The 19,016-nt window shown below is 42.1% G+C and overlaps 2 protein-coding genes across 2 annotated transcripts in view; one reads left to right on the plus strand and one right to left on the minus strand.

Moving 5' to 3' along the window:
* The first annotated feature begins 17 nt into the window (after positions 1-17).
* Positions 18-15,778, plus strand: IMP4 (IMP U3 small nucleolar ribonucleoprotein 4). The gene is made up of 9 exons (XM_060762757.2): positions 18-134; positions 2,098-2,206; positions 2,931-3,014; positions 4,730-4,839; positions 6,785-6,917; positions 8,928-9,082; positions 10,035-10,129; positions 10,483-10,556; positions 15,247-15,778. The coding sequence occupies exons 1-9, from the start codon at positions 33-35 to the stop codon at positions 15,357-15,359; spliced, it is 975 nt and encodes a 324-aa protein (XP_060618740.2). The 5' UTR covers positions 18-32; the 3' UTR covers positions 15,360-15,778.
* PTPN18 (protein tyrosine phosphatase non-receptor type 18) overlaps positions 15,619-19,016 on the minus strand; it is a 55,901-nt gene continuing 52,503 nt past the window's right edge. The window contains exons 15-17 of the mRNA XM_067464304.1: positions 18,690-18,714; positions 18,001-18,105; positions 15,619-16,681 (exon numbers count right to left, since the gene is read on the minus strand). Coding sequence (XP_067320405.1) covers positions 16,614-16,681; positions 18,001-18,105; positions 18,690-18,714 — 198 coding nt within the window. The 3' untranslated portion in view covers positions 15,619-16,613. The remainder of the gene's footprint in view (positions 16,682-18,000; positions 18,106-18,689; positions 18,715-19,016) is intronic.

The following is a 19,016-nucleotide window of genomic DNA, read 5'->3' on the forward strand; positions in this document are numbered from 1 at the left end:
TCTTGTGGGCAAATGGCTTTCCGCTCTGGCCAATGGGAAACAGCTTTACGCTCCGGCCAATGAGAAATTGTATCACGTGGGAGTTGGGGCTTGATTCCACGTGGGAGAGCCAGGAAGAGCCTGTAGTCATCATGGTAAGCAGCAAAACTATCTATTCTAACTATTCTATCTATTCTATCTCTATATGTATATTTGTGTTTATGGATATGCACTTGCAAATAATATATCTAAGTATGAATGGGCTGAGTGAGGAGAGAAGGCATCTTCCTAAATAATTTGTTTTGGGTTAAGTGTTGAGACTTAGGGTCTTTATAGAAGAAGGTCATCTATCTACACTGTTGAATTAATATAGTTCGACAGCACTTTAATTACTATAGGTTAATGCTATGGAATACTGGGGGGGGGGGTGTAGTTTGGTGAGGCATTTGTATTCTTGGACAAAGGAGGCGAAGGGACTTGTAAAACTGCAACTCCAATAGTTCCACAGCATTGAGTGAAACTGCTGTTAAACTGAACTAATTGTACAGTATAGATGCACCCTCTGTTAAGGGTATATTGCTGCTATATATTTCTTAGGAGTCTTCCACACTGCTCCTATATCCCAGGATCTGATCCCAGATTATCTGTTTATCCCAGATTGTCTGGCAATGGAGACTCATATAATCCAGTTCTAAGCAGATAATCTGGGATCAGATCCTGGGATATAAGGACAGTGTAGAAGGGTTAGAGGCCCCTTCCACACAGCTGAATAAAATCCCACATTTTCTACTTTGATCTGGGATATATGACAGTGTGGACTCAGATATCCCAGTTCAAAACAGATATTGCAAGATTTTCTGTCTTGATATTGTGGGTTATATGGCTATGTGGAAGGGCCCTTAGACTTTAAGCCTTATGTGAGAACCCATATGGAGGAGTAGCTTGAGTGATGATTGAGTGACATTGTATGAAACTGGAGATCAGGGATCACATCCCTGCTCAAGCTGGGAAACCTACTGGGTGACTTTGGCGGGTCACACTTTCTCAGCCCCAAAGGTAAGCAATGGCAAACCTTCTTGCCAAGAAAGCAGTGGTAGATTTGCCGTAGGGTTGTTATTCGTCAGAAATGACTTGTGTTATAAGTTAGTGTGTTGCAGATAAAGCGGGAAATATTATCAGGGCATCTTAAAGACTAATGCATTTTGTGGATTGAAGCAGAGCCTCAAACTACAGTATCTGATGTAGAGGGCTTCACACGCATCCACATTTGCTTTTTTTGTGTGTCAGGAGTGACTTGAGAAACTGCAAGTTGCTTCTGGTATGAGAGAATTGGCCATCTGCAAGGACATTGCCCAGGGATCGGCCAGATGTTTTACCATCCTGTGGGAAGCTTCTCTCATGTCCCACATGGGGAGCTGGAACTGACAGATGGGAGCTCACCCCATTTCCCAGATTCAAACTGCCAACCTTCAGGTCAGCAGTTCAGCTAGCACAAAGGTTTAACCCATTGCACCACCAGGGGCTCCTATTGCCCAGTACCATATTTATGCCCCTTGGGTACAGTCCCTCCCTCCCTTCCTTCCATCCATCCATCCATCCATCCTTGGCAGCTGATGGCTCCTGGAGCAGCACTGGTCTACAGACAACCACCTTGTGCAGCACTGGACTAGCTTCCATCAGATGCTCTCTTAGTGATATTCTAGCAATGACTACTATTGACTGACTTTGTAGCCTGAGAATGAAAGCAATTACTCATATTTCAGATAACTGTGTCTGGGTTGGTTTGGATTCTTATACATGCAATCTTTCCCCTTGTTTTGAAATTTGAACTTACTACAATCATATGCACAGTTAAATCCACATAAAGTAGTGTCATGTCTTTTGACTCGATGTAAATCCACTAGCATTAAGTAGCATCTGTTTGAGGGTTGTGGGGAATACGGGCTTAATTTTAATTAAGTTGAGACTAGATGCACTCAAATTTAAGAAATATGTTTTAAAGGCTCTTGGTAGCTGTTTCAGGGACAGACCCATCCTTCTGAGAATATTTTTTTGAGGAAACTTAGAGATATTGGAGATATTGTTGTCTTTTTGTTCAGGCTTTTGTGTTTTTTATAGCTGCGCCGGGAAGCCCGCCAGAGGCGAGAGTATCTCTACCGGAAAGCCCAAGAGGAGAGACTGAAGACTCTCCAGGAAAAGAAGGAAAAAATCAAGAAAGCACTAGATGGTATTAACTCCTGGCTTGTATTTTCCAAAATGCATTTAGGAAGAGGCACCATTTGGACTGAATCTTTTCAGTCCCAAAAAGAGTTATCTCTGGAATTAACGTCATGAAGCAGAAAGGGAGAACTTTGAAAAGAAGGAAGCCTTTTTCTCTTGTTCTTATTACATGCTCATTTCCCCCAGCCAATATGATTGTATTGTAATTATTATATTACTTTTTCCTGCTTTGGAGAAAAGATGGGTGAGATAAATAAATACATTTTGAACATCAAATGGTGGAGGCCTACACTATGCCACCACTTCTGAAACTGTGGGTCCTGGCCCCAAATGGGATAATCTTAGTTCAGTTTTGGGATCATGAAAAATTTGGCAACAGTAAAAGCTTTCTAAAGGCCATCCTTTTGCACAAATCTGTTAGCAACGATGTGCAGTGATTACAGTGAACTCTTCAGAAGATGCCTCCGCTGTACTACACAAAAAGGAAAATCAGCCTGCTTAGCAAGCCTTGCAAATTCTAGTGTGTTATCAGCAAATGTTTAATGTTTATACCTGGGGTCACAAAAATATTTATTGGTTGGAAAAGGGGTTGTGAGTGGAAAATGTTTAATAAACCCTCACTAATATCATTGATGGCAGTGATGATGGTCAAGATGGCCCTGGCAGGGAAGTGGAGTGACAACTGCCCTCCTCTTTGTTTCCTCTAACTCACCTTTCGTTTTTCCTTCCAGAGAACTGCCTCATCCCCACAGAACTGCGGAAGGAGGCTCTTGCGCTTCAGAAGGAGCTTGAATTTGATGATGGAGGTGGTGAAGGTAAATGATTGGCTTCAGCAAAATGACTAGACTGAAAACCACTTACTCGGAAATGATGCCAGTGAGTGTGGCATTTTTAGCCTACATCCATTACTCATCATAGGTTTACCTTGTGCCAGCAGGACTGCTGACTGAAAGGTCAGCGCTTTGAATCTGGGGAGTAGGGTGAGCTTCCATCTGCCAGCTCCAGCTTCTCATGCAGGGACATGAGAGAAGCCTCCCACAGGATGGTAAAACATCAAACATCCCAGTGTGCTTGGGCAACATCCTTGCAGATGGCCAATTCTCTCACACCAGAAGTGACTTGCAGTTTCTCAAGTCACTCCTGACACACACACACACAAATTACTCATCATAGCTGAAAGATAAAATGGCAGCAAAGGAACTGAAAAAAGGCAAAATCAACCCCATACACCAAATAGTAAACTAATGACAATAGCATCAAAATAGAAAATATAATTGAAGTAGAAAGTAAGTCACAGAACAGCAGATGGGAAAATAGCTCTCTAAATCAAATGCCCATTTAAAACAATTTATTATTTGCTAGCAGATGGCCTTCAACAAGGGGAATAGATAAGCCTCTTCAACAGAGATTTGCATAGTTATTAGAGGCACTTTGAATTGTATCAGGAAACCGTCTAACTGTGAGTGAAATTGTTGGAAACTCGCACCATCCTTAATAGCAGGACCTGGTCAGCAGCTTGACTGGAGCTTTCTGAAGTTGCTGAGCCTTCTATACATTGTTCAAAGGTATCCCCCTACAAAAACATATTGTAGGAATTCAGATAAGATGCAACTAAGATATATGTCATGGTGGCCAGATGACACCCTCAGGAACTGATGTATTTGGGCAAAAGCATATCTAGCTACTGCTGAAATCTAGGCATCCAGGTCTTGGAGCAAAGCCTTGAAAAAATACTTTTTTTGGACTGTGGCAACCAGAATGCTGCAGAAAATTGTTCAAAGCTCCTTCTCAATGAATCCAAGATTATTCCTAAAGTTCAAATGAGTGTACAAGAGTTACTACTTCTTCTGGCCATCCATTCGTATTTTTAGAACATGGCAGACCCAAGAAGTATGTAAGAGGTAGGGGTTTTAATTGTTGCTGTTTTCAACTTACTGTATCCTAGATGTAATTCAAAGTTTTCTTGGGTGATCACAGCATTTGAAACGGTCCATAGCTTAAACTATTAAAACCCATATCTAGTGTTGCTCCTCAGTTCTGATTTTTTAAGATATCTAACAATAAACACCGTAATGCCATAACTATCTTTTAAAATATCTGCCTTCAAACATGACATATGTCACCAAAGGGTAATACATCTCTTTCCTCTTACTTGCTGCAGCCATCATTCTGGAGCTTGACTTGAAATGCTAAATGTTAACTTTGGAACATAAAGAGTCTGATAAAGATGCCCTGACTATGATTCGAATTTTATTTTTTCTCTATCATTGATTAACCACACAATTGATCATATCCTACTTATTTTGACTCAGGCTGGAGGTAGTCGTTTCTGGCAATCTTGAGCTCTGGTACCTTGTTTTCTCTCTGTGTGAATGCATGGGTGTTAAATGACTATAATTTTCTCCCAAATTCTGTTTTCAGTGTCATGACAGATTTCAGCTAAGTGCATTGGGTGGGGACCAGGTTGTTTTTAAAATAAGTTTAGAGGGTATGTCAAGGTGAATTTGTAACTTCTCTGTTGCCACGGCAGGAGTGACGAGCCATGTGGATGATGAGTACCGTTGGGCTGGTGTGGAGGATCCCCGCATTATGGTTACTACTTCTCGTGACCCCAGCTCTCGTCTCAAGATGTTTGCCAAAGTAAGCAAAAGCCATTTTCCCCCTTTCTTTTTCAGTAGGAGGTGTGGATAGGATCATTGTGATGAATTCCCTACTTTGCTAGGCCAGGGAAAGCCCAGGAAGTAAGCCTAGGAAGTAGGCCCAGGAAGTTCAGCAGCCATTTTAAGGAGATGGTGCAAGGAGGCACCCAGTTCCTAGAGGGGGCGGAGCTTAGGAGCAACCTAGAGGGAATGTGGGAAGTTGTGTAATTGGCTGGGAGAGAGTGGGCAGAGCTTAGCTGCAGGGAAGAGTAAAAAAGTCTTGAAGTAGACACGTTTTAAAATCTGACAGCTCAGTTAGGGTTTGATGATTGAAGAGTCAGGGACTGGTGTCTGAAGAGTTAGGTTTTTGGGAGTGTTTGAAGAAGAAGAGTTAGTGAAGCCAGGAGTTGGTCAGTTAGTATAGATAGAGAGCTATTAGGGAGAATAGCTAGTCTAGAGAATAGACAGATCCACAGGAAAGGACTGTCTGGAGTTTAAGGAGGTCTAGTCAGAGGGAAGACTGATCGATTCCTGAGGAAGTGGAGAGTTTTTGTTAAAACTAAGCCTTGCACTGTTCTTTAAAGTAACCACATGCTTTGACTCATTACTGCAATCGTTAAGCTTAAGTGCCCGTTTTGTCAAAGTTCTCATAAATAAACAACTTTGTTTCTTTGTTAAACTACAACTGTCTCTAGAGTGCCTCTATGTGAAATAGTCCCATAGCAGTATTGAACAACAGAGTTGTAAGAAATGGTGGCAGTGTTTGGGATTGTGTAAGCATTCTTTATAATCATCCATTTGGTGGCTTAGTGGAAGAGTTCATGCATTTTCTGTAGAAGGACCATGGCATTTTCCTTCCATTTCCCGCCAACTCACTTATGCCTGGGATAACTTGGGAGGCTAGCCTGGAGATCTGCTCGAGGTTTCACTTTCTGCTAGAATTCAGGGCTTATTGCTGGAGGATTAATAACAGAAATTCCCGATAGTACAATTAGAACCAAAGAACCCATATCATCAGTTTCACTTCACCTGTCATGACCTTATTTCCTGGTTTTGTGTAAAGCCAGTAAATTAGACCATGCCTTAGATCTGTAATTCTTCGCCAGAAAGCTACAGTTCCGTACATAACTGCACCTGAGGAAAAAAGTGGTTTCCCTAGCAATTTGTTATCTCCTCCTTGTGATTCTATAGCAGAGGTCATCAAACTTTTTAAATAAAGGGCCAGGTCACAGTCCCTCAAACTGTTGGGAGGGCCAGATTATAATTTGAAAAAAGCATGAATGAATTCCTATGCACACTGCACATATCTTATTTGTAGTGCAAAAAACATTTAAAACAATACAATAATTAAAATGTAGAACAATTTTAACTAATATAAATGTATTAGTATTTCAATGGAAAGTGTGGGCCTGCTTTTGGCTGATGAGATAGGATTGTTGTTGTTGTTGTTGTATGCTTTCAAGTTGTTTCAGACTTAGATTGACCCTGAGCGAGGGCTGGGTAAATGACCTTGGTGGGCTGTATCTGGCCCTCAGGCCATAGTTTGAGGACCCCTGTTCTATAGTATGCTTCCCCTGGACGTTATCATGAAGTCGCCCTGGAGTATATCCCTCTAGGAATTTCTGGGTTTTCCATAGTTGTTGCTATGGTTATGCTGGGACTGGATATCAGATAATTTAATGACATTTGGTCATATTTGTGGTTTCAAATAACCACAGTCTAGCTGAGAATATATACCTTGTGAATATGAGGACCTTACTGTAATCCTTCTCCTCCTTCATTTTAAACAGGAGACTTTCAAGATGAAAGTGAAGAACTTTAAGGGACAGAGCCTTCAGTTTAGAGAATTATGCTTCAACCAAACTGCGCCTTAGGCATTGTTACCCAAGTCAAGTGACCATAGTTTAAACTATGTGTCACTAGCATCCTTCTTCCTCTATTTTTAGGAGATTAAGCTGGTTTTCCCTGGAGCTCAGCGCATGAACCGCGGCCGACACGAGATGGGTGCCTTGGTTCGTGCCTGTAAGTCCAATGGGGTCACCGACCTGCTGATTGTGCACGAGCACCGAGGGGTACCTGGTAAGTGGCTTGACTAGGATTAGGAAGTGGACAAGCTTTGTGGGGGAAGAGAAGCCAAAACATTTCCCAAAAAAGCAGGATCCCCCTTCCTAATAGGGAGGGCAAGGATGGACACCACGAAAGTTGAATCTTTTGAACTGCAAAAAAACCCAACAACACCCTATTTATTGTGTGGCCTTAGCAATAACGACAAACAAGCATACAGGAATGCAACCCCCAATGGGGCTGCAAGTATTACTCTCCAAGTATTGTCAGATTGCACCTTTCAGCATCTCTCCATGTTTTAGGTATTGTTTGCTATTTCTGTTAGGCAGACTGCAGCATAGCCAGGAGTGCATGACTACAGAAAAATATGCAGGATGCTCTGGTGAGCTTAAAGCATAGAACATATGAAATCCATCTTGGATAGAAAGATTACCTAGTTGTGGGTCCCCAGTTGTTTTGGCCTTCCAGTCCCAGAAATCCTAACAGCTGGTATACTGGCTGGGATTGCTGGCAGTTGTAGGCCAAAACACCTGAATACCCACAGGTTGAGAACCACTGACCTATACAGTGAAATCTTGACTTACAAGTGAACCAGCTTACGAGATTTTTGAGATCCCAGCCGTTGCTCAGTTTATTTTTTGCTTTGAGATGTGAGCTGAGATTTGAGGTAGTGTGAGAGCATGCTACTCGCCCTATGACTTCCCCTCACATATTTATATATGGACCTCATCAAGTCTCCTCTCAGCCTTCTCTTCTGCAGGCTAAAAATGCCCAGCTCTTTAAGCCACTCCTCATAGGGCTTGTCCCCCAGACCCTTTACCATTTTAGTCGCCCTCCTCTGGGCACATTCCAGCTTTGGACAGAATTGGACACAGTATTCCAGGTGTGATCTGAGGAGAAGAGAGGGGTTGCATGACTTCCTTGGATCAAGATAGTATACTCCTATTTATGCGGGCCAAAATCCCATGTCTGGGTGACGTGGAACTGCTTTCTTATAGCAATCATTTATGTGGACATCCTTTGTTTTAATAATGACTCCTTGTAATCTGCTTGATCTGGGTTGATTGAGGGAAAACTACTGTAGTTCAGCACTAGAGCACAAACTGTGCATAGAGACCTTTTCCCTAAGTTGATACCCAGTGTTTTGAGTTATGATCAGAAAACACTCAAAACCATTGTAGAATAGGGATGGGAACTTTTGGCCCTCTGGGTGTTTTGAACTATAGCACCCACAATCCCTCACCTTTGCCTATATAGAGCTTCTTAGAGTTGACATTGAAAACTTCTTAAGGACCAAAGCCTTCCCACGCATAATGTAGATCAGGTGGTATGTCCAGGTATGGTTCTGATATGGTTGGACTGTAATTTCTAGCAGCCTTCATCTGCACAGAGGATTGTAAGAAATGCTAGGAGTGGCAACCTTATAGCATTTGGAGGGCTGCACTTTGCTCACTGTTCAAATAAAGAATTGTAGATAGTATCAAGTTAAATGGACCAAGGCATGGCTTTGGTCCATGTCCCTAGGCATAGCAGGACTTGACTTTCCTTCACCGCAACAGGTTGAACCTTCATTATTATTTATTTATTTGTTTACAACATTTATATGCCGCCCTTCTCCCTTATATGCCGCCCGAAGGGGACTCAAAGCAGCTTACAAGATAGATAGATAGATAGATAGATAAGATAGACAGAGCATAGTACAATATCAGTATTAAATATTACTATATTTAATTATGAGCATAGTACAATATCAGTATTAAATATTACTATATTGTACTATAGCAGTATATTGTAATATTGTTAGTAATATTACATGTAATATAAATATATAATTATAATATCATATTGTTATTATTACTATTGTATTCCTTTACATTATATTATAAATATTATATGTATATAAAATATATTACATTATATTAATAGCTAGGCTGATCTACTGCTAGGAGTCTTGACTATGGTGAGCAGCCCAACCAGATTGAGACTCAACTTGCCTAACTTCTTCAACTCTCTCTCATTTCTCAGATGGGCTTATAGTCAGTCATTTGCCCTTTGGCCCCACGGCTTACTTCACACTCTGCAACGTGGTCATGCGCCACGACATCCCGGACATCGGCACCATGTCGGAGGCCCACCCCCACCTCATCTTTCACAACTTTACTTCCCGACTTGGACAGCGGGTAAGGTGCGCTTGGAGCTCCCCAAAAGGCATAGTTGGATCTAGCTGGGGTGGGACAAGGTGGGGCTGGATTACAAAAGAGCTCAGAAATAAAACCAGATTTGAAGTTATGTCTGTAGCAGCAAAAACAAAAATCTATTCAACAGAACCTTAGCTTGTGCTGACTGCAGTCAAGTTCATGAATTCTCATACATGGATGGACACAATAAAGATAGAACTAAAGTTAAAAATGTACATCTAGCTATAATGTCATTATTCACATGGCATTTCATTAAAGATAGGTGTTGGTGATAACACCGACTTCTTGTCAAGTGTAAACAGTGGATTGCTATGTAGGAGCTAAGAAAATTAAAAACCCTTTTTTTCTGGGTGGGCAAGTTGGAGGGTTTTGTTTATTCAACATTTTTAATCTAATGTTTACTTACTGAAGAATAACTGTATTAGAACACAGTTATTCTTCAGATTCTTTGCTTTTCCAAATTCTGTGTTGTGACTCAGAGCTCACAAAAGCATCTACAGTCAGCCTTCAATATCCGCAGATTCAATCATCTATGGTTTAAAAATCCAACTGGGGGTGGGGGAGGGGGATCAAAAAGCAAACCTTGATTTTGCTAATTTATATAAGGGTCACCTTTTTAACCATCCTGATCATAACAGGACTTGAGCATCCATGGATTGTGATATCCATAGAGGGGCTATGTTTCTATATATCTGCATTCATTCATTTAGGTCATTGTATTTCTGTCTATATGCTTAAATTCTGTGTGCTGGAATGTACTTGCAAATTTTGCATCTGCTTCTAATCAGGAGAGGGAGGGATAACAGAGCCACCTCCAAAATACTAGAAGATCTGCATTACTCTGTTTTTCTTTGAGATTTCTACAAATGTATTTAATCTTCTATCACCAAAGCAAAAAACCCTCTTTCCTCTTCTTTCCCCCCATCTCTCTCAGGTCACCAGCATCCTGAAATACTTGTTTCCAGTGCCAAAAGAGGACAGCAAACGAGTCATCACTTTTGCCAACCAAGAGGACTATATTTCTTTCCGGTACTGATGCCTATTTAGCCTTTTAAGTGAAGTTGAGTGAAAAAGATGCCTCTGCCCTCCATGCCGTTTCAAGCAGGAGGATGTTTAGGACTTATGTACTCTAGTCTTAGAGATTTCTTTGGTGGGAAGCAGTTTTCTGCCATATTTTCCGAATAAGGGGTAGAGGAAGAGGTCTACATTTCTGTTTTGGCTTTTTCTGGGGCTGATTTATAGTCAGCAGCTCGCTCAAGTGGTGAAACCTCTTCCTAGATTGCACCACATGAAACCACAAATGTTTGTCTGTAGGATGTTTGTCAGTGTCTCCCAGCACCGACACCTTATCTTAACCGTAGCTTTTTTAAAAATCTCCGCAGGCACCATGTTTACAAGAAAACCGATCACCGGAACGTGGAGCTCACTGAAGTTGGGCCGCGGTTTGAAATGAAATGTAAGTAACATCTACAGCGACATGAATTGAGAAAGAGGAAGTCTTGCCTCCACCACAAACTTGAAGGGCCGTAGTCACGCCACTCATCTCCCAACCTCAGCTATTTTGTCAACAGCATGAACATAATTGTACTATCAGACCCCTGTTTCTGCAGGGGATATATTTCTGGCCAGGCAGCAGTTACCTGAATCACCAATTACAACCAAACGCCATTAAATTACCTGACTTCCAGTCCTAGAGGACCTAGATATTCCTAGAGTCCTCAGGTGAGTTAATGGTTTTTGGTTGAACCAGGAATTGTCTGGGTTTCTCCAACACGATGATAACTTTTAAGGAAAACATACCTCAAAATTGCCTAGAGAGCCATTTTCCCCCAATGTGGATAAGTGTAACTACAGATAAGAATTACGGGAGTTTTATTGGACAGATGTTTTGCTTCTCCTGAAATTTCTTGGGGAAATGTGAGACCTCAGATGGCCTAGACAGCAAAGAAAAGACTGTAACTGTAGTCCCGATTTGGTGAATTGCTAACATTTCTGTCGCAGACATACTGCTTCAGCCATAGACTGAGGCCTGATTGTAACATGGGTAGTTCTTTTAATTTATTTAATTTTTTGTATGTCTCAGGAGCTACTTGAGAAATTGCAAGTCGCTTCTGGTGTGAGAGTATTGGCCATCTGCAAGGATGTTGTCCAGGGGATGCCCGGATGTGTTACCATCCTTTGGGAGGCTTCTGTCATATCCCCGCATGAGAAGCTGGAGCTGACAGATGGGAGCTCACCCCGCTCGGATTCAAATCGCCAACCTTTTGGTCAGCAGTCCTGCTGGCACAAAGGTTTAGCCTGTTGTGCCATTGGGGGCTCCAACATGAGTAGTAAAACCATGTTTCAGATTTGGAGAAAGTGTTACAGGAATATGAGTAATGGGGGAAAGATGTTACATGAGGGAACTTTTTTTCAATTAAAATATTTTGTAAATAAAACTAGCACCTGAATAAGGTTTCTGGACTTCTAAATATGCGGTTTTTCTGGGATTTCGATTTGTGGGTGTATATTTTTTATATGGCCTCCCCCACCACACACACTTGGTTTTTGAGGTAGTAAAAGGAAGTTTATACCACCTCAGTTGAAATGTAAGCCATACTCTTGTTGGGTTCCCTAAATATATATGGAACGTCTTCTGTTTCTGTGATATCCATGAAGTCAGCAAATGTAGAAGTTAAACCCTTGTGCCGGCTGAACTGCTGACCTGAAGATCAGCAGTTCGAATCCGTGAGATGGGGAGAGTTCCCATTTGTCAGCCCCAGCTTCCCATGCAGGGACATGAGAGAAGCCTCTTACAGGATGGTAACACATCCAGGTGTTCCCTGGGCAACGTCCTTGCAGACGGCCAATTCTCTCACACCATAAGCGATTTGCAGTATATTCTCAATTTGCTTCTGACACGATAAAAAGCAAATGCAGAGCGAACTGAAAGCTCAGCAGCCCATCCTACTCTGAATGTTGATAGCATTTGGAAAACTTGCCTTTTGACATAAAAAGTAAGCCACATCTTCTGGAACATAGGTTATCAAAGAGGAAGTCTAGCAAAAAAATAAATTAAAAAAAATCCCAGACTCTCCCCACCAGCAGCCATGCAGGCTGGTAAAGTCTGAGAGTTGTCATCTAAAATTAATTATTCTGAGCTCTAGATTATAAAACAGTAGCTTTTATTGAGAGTTCTGTTTGTGATGATTTTCTTCTTCTTGTATTTTGACTATGAAAGCCCCATGAGAGGTGATATAGGGTGGAAGAGAGCAAGGAGAAGGAGAAATAGATAAAGTCCTTCTTCCAGCAAGAACACCCTTTGCCTTGCCTTCTATCAATGGAGAGATTGCTCTGGACGCAATGCACATTGCAGGTTCCTGCAGAACACCTTGCCCCTCTCCCTTGATGGTTAATAATTATGCGTGTATGCCGAATTTGCCTAATTTATACAGGCAATTAAATTCAGTTTCCTTTGGTGTAGAGCTTTGCATCTGCTTTAATAAGCTGTGTTCTTGGCTCCCCAGTGGGGTGCCGTCATTACAATATGTATTTGAATGTGGCAGCTTCTTTTCCTCATCAGATGCTTCTTCATCAGAAGGCTTCTTGGAAAAATCTTCCTAATTTAAAAAAAAAGCCAGGAAAAAGAGAAAGGCTGTCTTTCTCTTTTTTCATGGCCTTCTTTAAAACTACTTTAATTGACCTTCTTTGGGCTGCCTAAAATAAAAAAAAAATGACTTGAAGGTACGTAGCATTGGCATCGTCCTTTGGACTCCCATCCAAATGAAATTTGGCTTTTCCTTAAACTTTCTGGAGCTATCTTTTTTCCCTGCAACTAAAGAGTGCAGGGGAGTCCCCAGTGACACACCGGGTTAAACTGCAGAGCTGCTGAACTTGCTGACCGAAAGGTCAGCGGTTCAAATTCGGGGAGCAGGGTGAGCTCCCGCTGTTAGCCCCAGCTTCTACCAACCTAGCAGTTCGAAAACATGTAAATATGAGTAGATCAATAGGTACCGCTCCAGCAGGAAGGTAACAGCACTCCATGCAGTCATGCTGGCCACATGACCTTGGAGGCGTCTACAGACAACACTGGCTTTTCAGCTTAGAAATGGAGATGAGCACCACCCCCCAGAGTCGGACACGACTAAACTTCATATCAAGGAGAAACCTTTACTTTAAAAATGCTATTTGTTCTGTTTTTTTCTTTCACAATGTCATATTTTATTGTTAAAACCAAAACAAGCACAATTCACGACTGACATTCAGCCAAAATTGCACGAAAGAGTCAGTTTTAAAACAAACAAACAAACAATCCACAGCACATTTGGTACAAATGTGAAAACACTTAACTTTCTCTACACAAACAAATGCACATGTTTTGTTTTCTTATGACATTTTAAGAAATAAAAAACCTGGTTGTCCTTGAGGTCACGTCAGCATCCATGCCACACAAAAGGGACTAAGCATGACTTTCTTCCCCCAGCTCCAAATTGCCTTTGAATAAAGCAATGCATCCCCATTTCCATAAATACCTGTTTGGGGGGGGGGGGGTCTGTTAATATGTATTTTATAGGCTCACTTCAGAAGGAAATCCTTCTTTATGCCACATGTTCTAACATTTTTCTTTTAGTCTGATTCATGTCCAGTGATTCAGTCTTTTGTATCAAACCATTTAAATCATTGGGTTTCTGTGAGTTTTGCGGACTGTATGGACATGTTCCAAAAGTATTTATTTATTTATTTACGACATTTATATGCTGCCCTTCTCACCCCGAAGAGGACTCAGAGCGGCTTACAAGTAATAAGTAAATACAATATATTGTATTATTACCATAGCACACTATTAGTATTATATATTACTATATTGTACTATAGCATTATACTGTTCTCTCCTGAAGTTTCACCCACATCTATGGCAGGCATCCTCAGAGGTTGTGAGGTATGTTGAAACTAGACAAGTGGGATTTCTATGTCTGTGGAAAGTCCAGGGTGGGAGAAAGAACTCTTGGCTGCTTGAGGTAGGTGTGAATGTTTCAATTGGCCACCTTGGTTAGCATTGAATGGCTTAGCAGTTTTCAAGGTGTGGCTTGTTCCTGCCTGGGGGAATCCTTTGTTGAGAGGTGATTAGCTGTTCCTGATTGTTTCTTGTCTGGAGTTCCCCTGTGTTTGAGTTTTGTTCTTTATTTACTGTTATGATTTTAGAGATTTTTAATATTGGTAGCCAGATTTTGTTCATTTTCATGGTTTCTTCCTTTCTGTTGATTACAGTGCTTGAGGATTACAGTGGTTTCTTTGTGTAGTCTGACATGCTGGTTGTGGGAGCATTACTTTGTTCTCAAATAATATGCTATGTCCAGGTTGGTTCATCAGGTGCTCTTCTATGGCTGACTTCTCTAGTTGAGTTGGTCTGCAGTGTCTTTCATGTTCCTTGATTCGTGTCTGGGCAATGCTACGCTTGGTGGTCCCTAAGTAGACTTGTTCACAGCTGCATGTTCCACAACTGCATGATCCTCTCTCCAGAGGTGAGAGGATCCCTCTTGTCCTTCACTGAATGTCGCATTTGTTGGATTTTCTCAGTGGGTCTGTAGATTGTTTGTATGTTGTGTTTCTTCATCAGCTTCCCTATGTGGTCAGTGGTTCCCTTGATGTATGGCAAGTACACTTTTTCTCTGGGTGGATCTTTGTCTTTACTCTCATGGCTTGTTTTCAGTCTTGCAGCTCTTCTGATGTCTGTGGTGGAGTCTCCATTGGCCTCTAGAGCCCAGTTTAGGTGGTTCAGTTTGTCTTGATTAGCATTGAACGACCTTTCAGCTTCAAAACCTGGCTGCTTCCTGCCTGAGTTCTTTCACCCACCCCTGACATTTCACAGATACATAAAACCCACTTGCCTAGTTTTGAACAGACCTCACAACCGCTGAGGATGCCTGCCATAGATGTGGGTGAAATGTCAGGAGAGAATGCTTCTGGAACATGGCCATACAGCCCGGAAAACTCACAGCCACCCAATGATTTCAGCCATTCGGCAGCACAAAGAAAATGTTACTTGTCAAATTGAATATATATTGTCTGGGTTTGATCACTGATCTTAACCAATCCAAAGTGTATGTGCATTACCTGTGAAGAACAGGACCTGGTCCTTACCTGAAGCTTTTGTTTTCCTATTGCAGTATATATGATCAAATTGGGAAGCTTGGAGCAGGAGAATACGGCTGACGTGGAGTGGCGCTGGCACCCGTATACCCGCACGGCCAAGAAGCAGAAGTTCCTCAGCACCGAGTAGTTACTTGAATCCAAATGCCTCCTCGTTTCCCTCTTGTAGGCCTTACCTCATCTCTATCGAGGTTTGGCGATGTACTGACTGAACAATATTCCCAGGACTCTTTGGATTTGCCTTTTTTACCTCTTAGAATTAACATTTGCTCACTGTAGCTAGCAAGAACATGTGGAACGCAATGGCTCCAATTACCTTCATGTCTCATGGGTCTTCTGGTTTGTCAACATTTCTTGGCTGTATGGAAATAGATGGTATCTAAAACTGATATTGTGAAATGGATTCCCAGGGCCCTTTAACATCTTTGCACCAGCCCAAGCATTCTCCATAATGTAACTGTATGGAGAATATGTGATAAAGGAACAATGATATTTGAGAGATAAACCTTTGCAAACCTTTTGATACAATAAATCCTTGTGTTAGCTCCAGTTTTTTCCCCTTCCAGTTCCTTCTTTCAGAAGAATTAAATTTCAAGGTCACCTCTTGTGTTGACCAAATGTGTTTCAAATTGCCATAGATCTGGCCATCTCAACTTGAGAGGAAGCAGAGGCCCGGCATGTTGCCTCCTTTCTCCTGCAAGAGTTTTAGGTTTGGGAAAAATACGCTTCTAGTCCTAAGATATTCAATAGGGAGATTTGGATGACAACTCAGATTACAAAAAGTAAGGTCTGGAAGCTGTCCACTAATTCAAAGGACGGGCTTTTGTCTCATCTTGCATTTGCCAAGATGAGTCGACTTGAGATGTGAGGATTGCACAAGTGTATTTGGTAGGACTTAAATGTTTCTCCAGGCTGAGAAAAGTCCTAAAGCTGTTAACAATCTGTCTACTAGTTGTCTCCCATGTGGGATTTCTAAAAACAATGAGAAGAGAAAGAAAGGAGGGAACTAGACTTGGTTCTATGACTGTTGGTTAGACCACAACTGCAGAAACTATTATGTTTTGTTGAATTCAGACCCTGAGTACTTCAGTAATGTGCTTAAGTGTTCTTGGAGTTGAAGGCCTTCAATCCAGCTTCATTCCTGGACCACAGAACTGCTCAAGATCTGCTAAAGCAGAGTCTTCCTTAGGAGTTTATAGTTTCTACTACTCCCTGCAGTTCTTCTTTTCTGGCTGTGAAATATCCTGGAGTATAGTGCTTACAACTGCTTCATTTTTAGTGTGTGGCCCTTGAGGACAGTTTGCTGGTTTTGTGAATCAGCAGCAGCTTGGGCCCCTCTGGATGGCTCCACGGCAGAAGTCTGTCTATGTATCGGAAGTGCCGCCTACACTCGGCTCCACTCAGCAGGAGGCTCTCTTGGTCCTTTGGGCTTCCCAATGCGCAAGTTGAATCCTGTGCAGGAAAGAGGGGAACAGCATGATTTCCCTCCACGCCACCCCTTTCACAATGGCCAGAGCAAGGATTCTGGTTCAATGTATTGTCGAAGGCTTTCATGGCCGGAATCACTCAGTTCTTGTGGGTTTTTTCGGGCTATATGGCCATGTTCTAGAGGCATTTCTCCTGATGTTTCGCCTGCATCTATGGCAAGCCTCTGAGGAAGCTTGCCATAGATGCAGGCGAAACGTCAGGAGAAATGCCTCTAGAACATGGCCATATAGCCCGAAAAACCCACAAGAACTGAGAGATTCTGGTTCAGTTGCTACCTTTGATTTTCTATACATTCATGGCCATTTCTATACATTCATGGGCATCTGCTCTGCAGATTTCTGATATACGTGCATCTGTTCTATTATTATCAATACTGCTCTTCACTTCTTTTGATTATGTTTTTTTTTACTCTGCATCAAATGTGGGCCACTAGTAACCCTCCATAACTTCTGGATCTGGCAATCCTGCCTAAAGGTAATGGGAATGTCAACCCAGCAGCAGCCATCCCTGTATACACATAGGCTATTTTTCCTCCTTGACTTTTCTCTCCTACTCCCTCTAAGCCTGTGTGAGTGGTAGCCCTCCAGATGCTGCTGGACTGCAACTCCCAGCATTCTTCAGAGTTGACTATGCAGCCTAGGACTGCTGGGATTGACAGTCTCAATGATATCTGGAAGGTCAGATGCTTCTCGCCTTTGGCCTAGAAGAGGTGCTTCTTTTAAAGGCACACCTTCTCTTGTTTGCCACTACTTCTTTTTTTTTTTTTTGTCGTGTCAGGAGTGACTCCTGGTGTGAAAGAATTGATCGTCTGCAAGGATGTTGCCCAGGGGACGCCTGGATGATATGATGTTTTTATCATCCTTGTGGGAGGCTTCTCTCATGTCCCCATATGAGGAGCTGGAGCTGATAGAGGGAGCTCATCCGCCTCTCCCCGGATTTGAACCTGCGGCCTGTCTGTCTTCAAGTCAATTACAGATACCACAAGGATGATAAAAACATCAAAACATCCGGGCGTCCCCTGGGCAACGTCCTTGCAGACAGCCAATTCTCTCACACCAGAAGCGACTTGCAGTTTCTCAAGTCGCTTCTGACTCGACCAAAAAAAAAAAAATCAGCTCACCCATAGAAAATCATGATAACCATGATCAAGATCAAGATGCAATCTATTCAAAGCAATTGTCTGAATCAGAGCCTCAAATAAAATAACTTCAGGAACAGGCCTAAAAACCAAGACATAAAGAATGTTTTCGTTGGGCTGTGCTAGTATCTGAGCTCTAACTCACCCATTGCATTGGGGGATGGTGCCACAGAATTTGTGCTGACTCTTGGCGCGGTGTCACTCACATCTTCATATGCTTGTGTGTTGACAATTCGCGGGGATGGTGGAGCTGTTGAGTAACAAAGAGGAAGTTGGTTCCTATATTTCTTAATCCACAAAAGAAAGAAAAAACTAAAAGTCCTGATCATACACTAATAACCTGGACATGAAAAAGCGCCCATCCCCAAATTGTGACCTCTGGTACAAAACCGCTTCCAAGAGGACTCATAGTTCTAAATGATGGAGAAGATGAGTGTCGTTCATGGAGATCACGGATGGGCAACCTGTGTGCTGGACTGCTGCTCTTCTCACCATTAGCTATCCTGGGTGAAGTAAAGAGAGCTTCCTTCCAATGGCATATGTCCCTCCGCACTACTCTAAATGAAGGGCATTGTGATATCTGTGATATCAGTTAAATATTAATATCAATTCCTATCAAGATATACAAATCAAGATGAGATCTCACAGGCCAAAGTCCAGAAGTGGCACAAGTTTCTGCCTCATGTTCTGAGATCTCCCTTCTGTCTGTTCCCCAGAAGCACCTTGGAATCCAGATTGAATGCTCATCTATTGAGATCTTCTCTAACATAATCCTAACCGTATTTTGCTGAAAAGACAGACCCCTTGTGTAAGAACAGCCTTTTGGCTTCTCACCTTTCTTTCCAGGAGACGTGAATACCTACAGAGAAGGAAAAACAGAATTTGATTTTAAAAAACCCAAATATGCCTATGTGTTACTTTCTTTTAATCTCTAGGATCTAAAATGGGGACAAGCATGATCTGTCAGTCTAGGACAGTGGCTCCCAACTGAAGCCCTCCAGGTGTTTTGGACTTCAGCTCCCTGAAATCCCACATGGCTTATCAGCTGCTAGGAATTGTGGGAGCTGAAGACCAAAAGACCTGGAGGACCAAATGTTGGGAATCACTGACCCAGCATATAATTGCCCCTTTCCCGAGCCATCTCCACTTTATTTCCAGGAA

The sequence above is a fragment of the Anolis sagrei genome, chromosome 2, assembly GCF_037176765.1.
Source record: "Anolis sagrei isolate rAnoSag1 chromosome 2, rAnoSag1.mat, whole genome shotgun sequence".
Lineage (NCBI taxonomy): Eukaryota > Metazoa > Chordata > Lepidosauria > Squamata > Dactyloidae > Anolis > Anolis sagrei.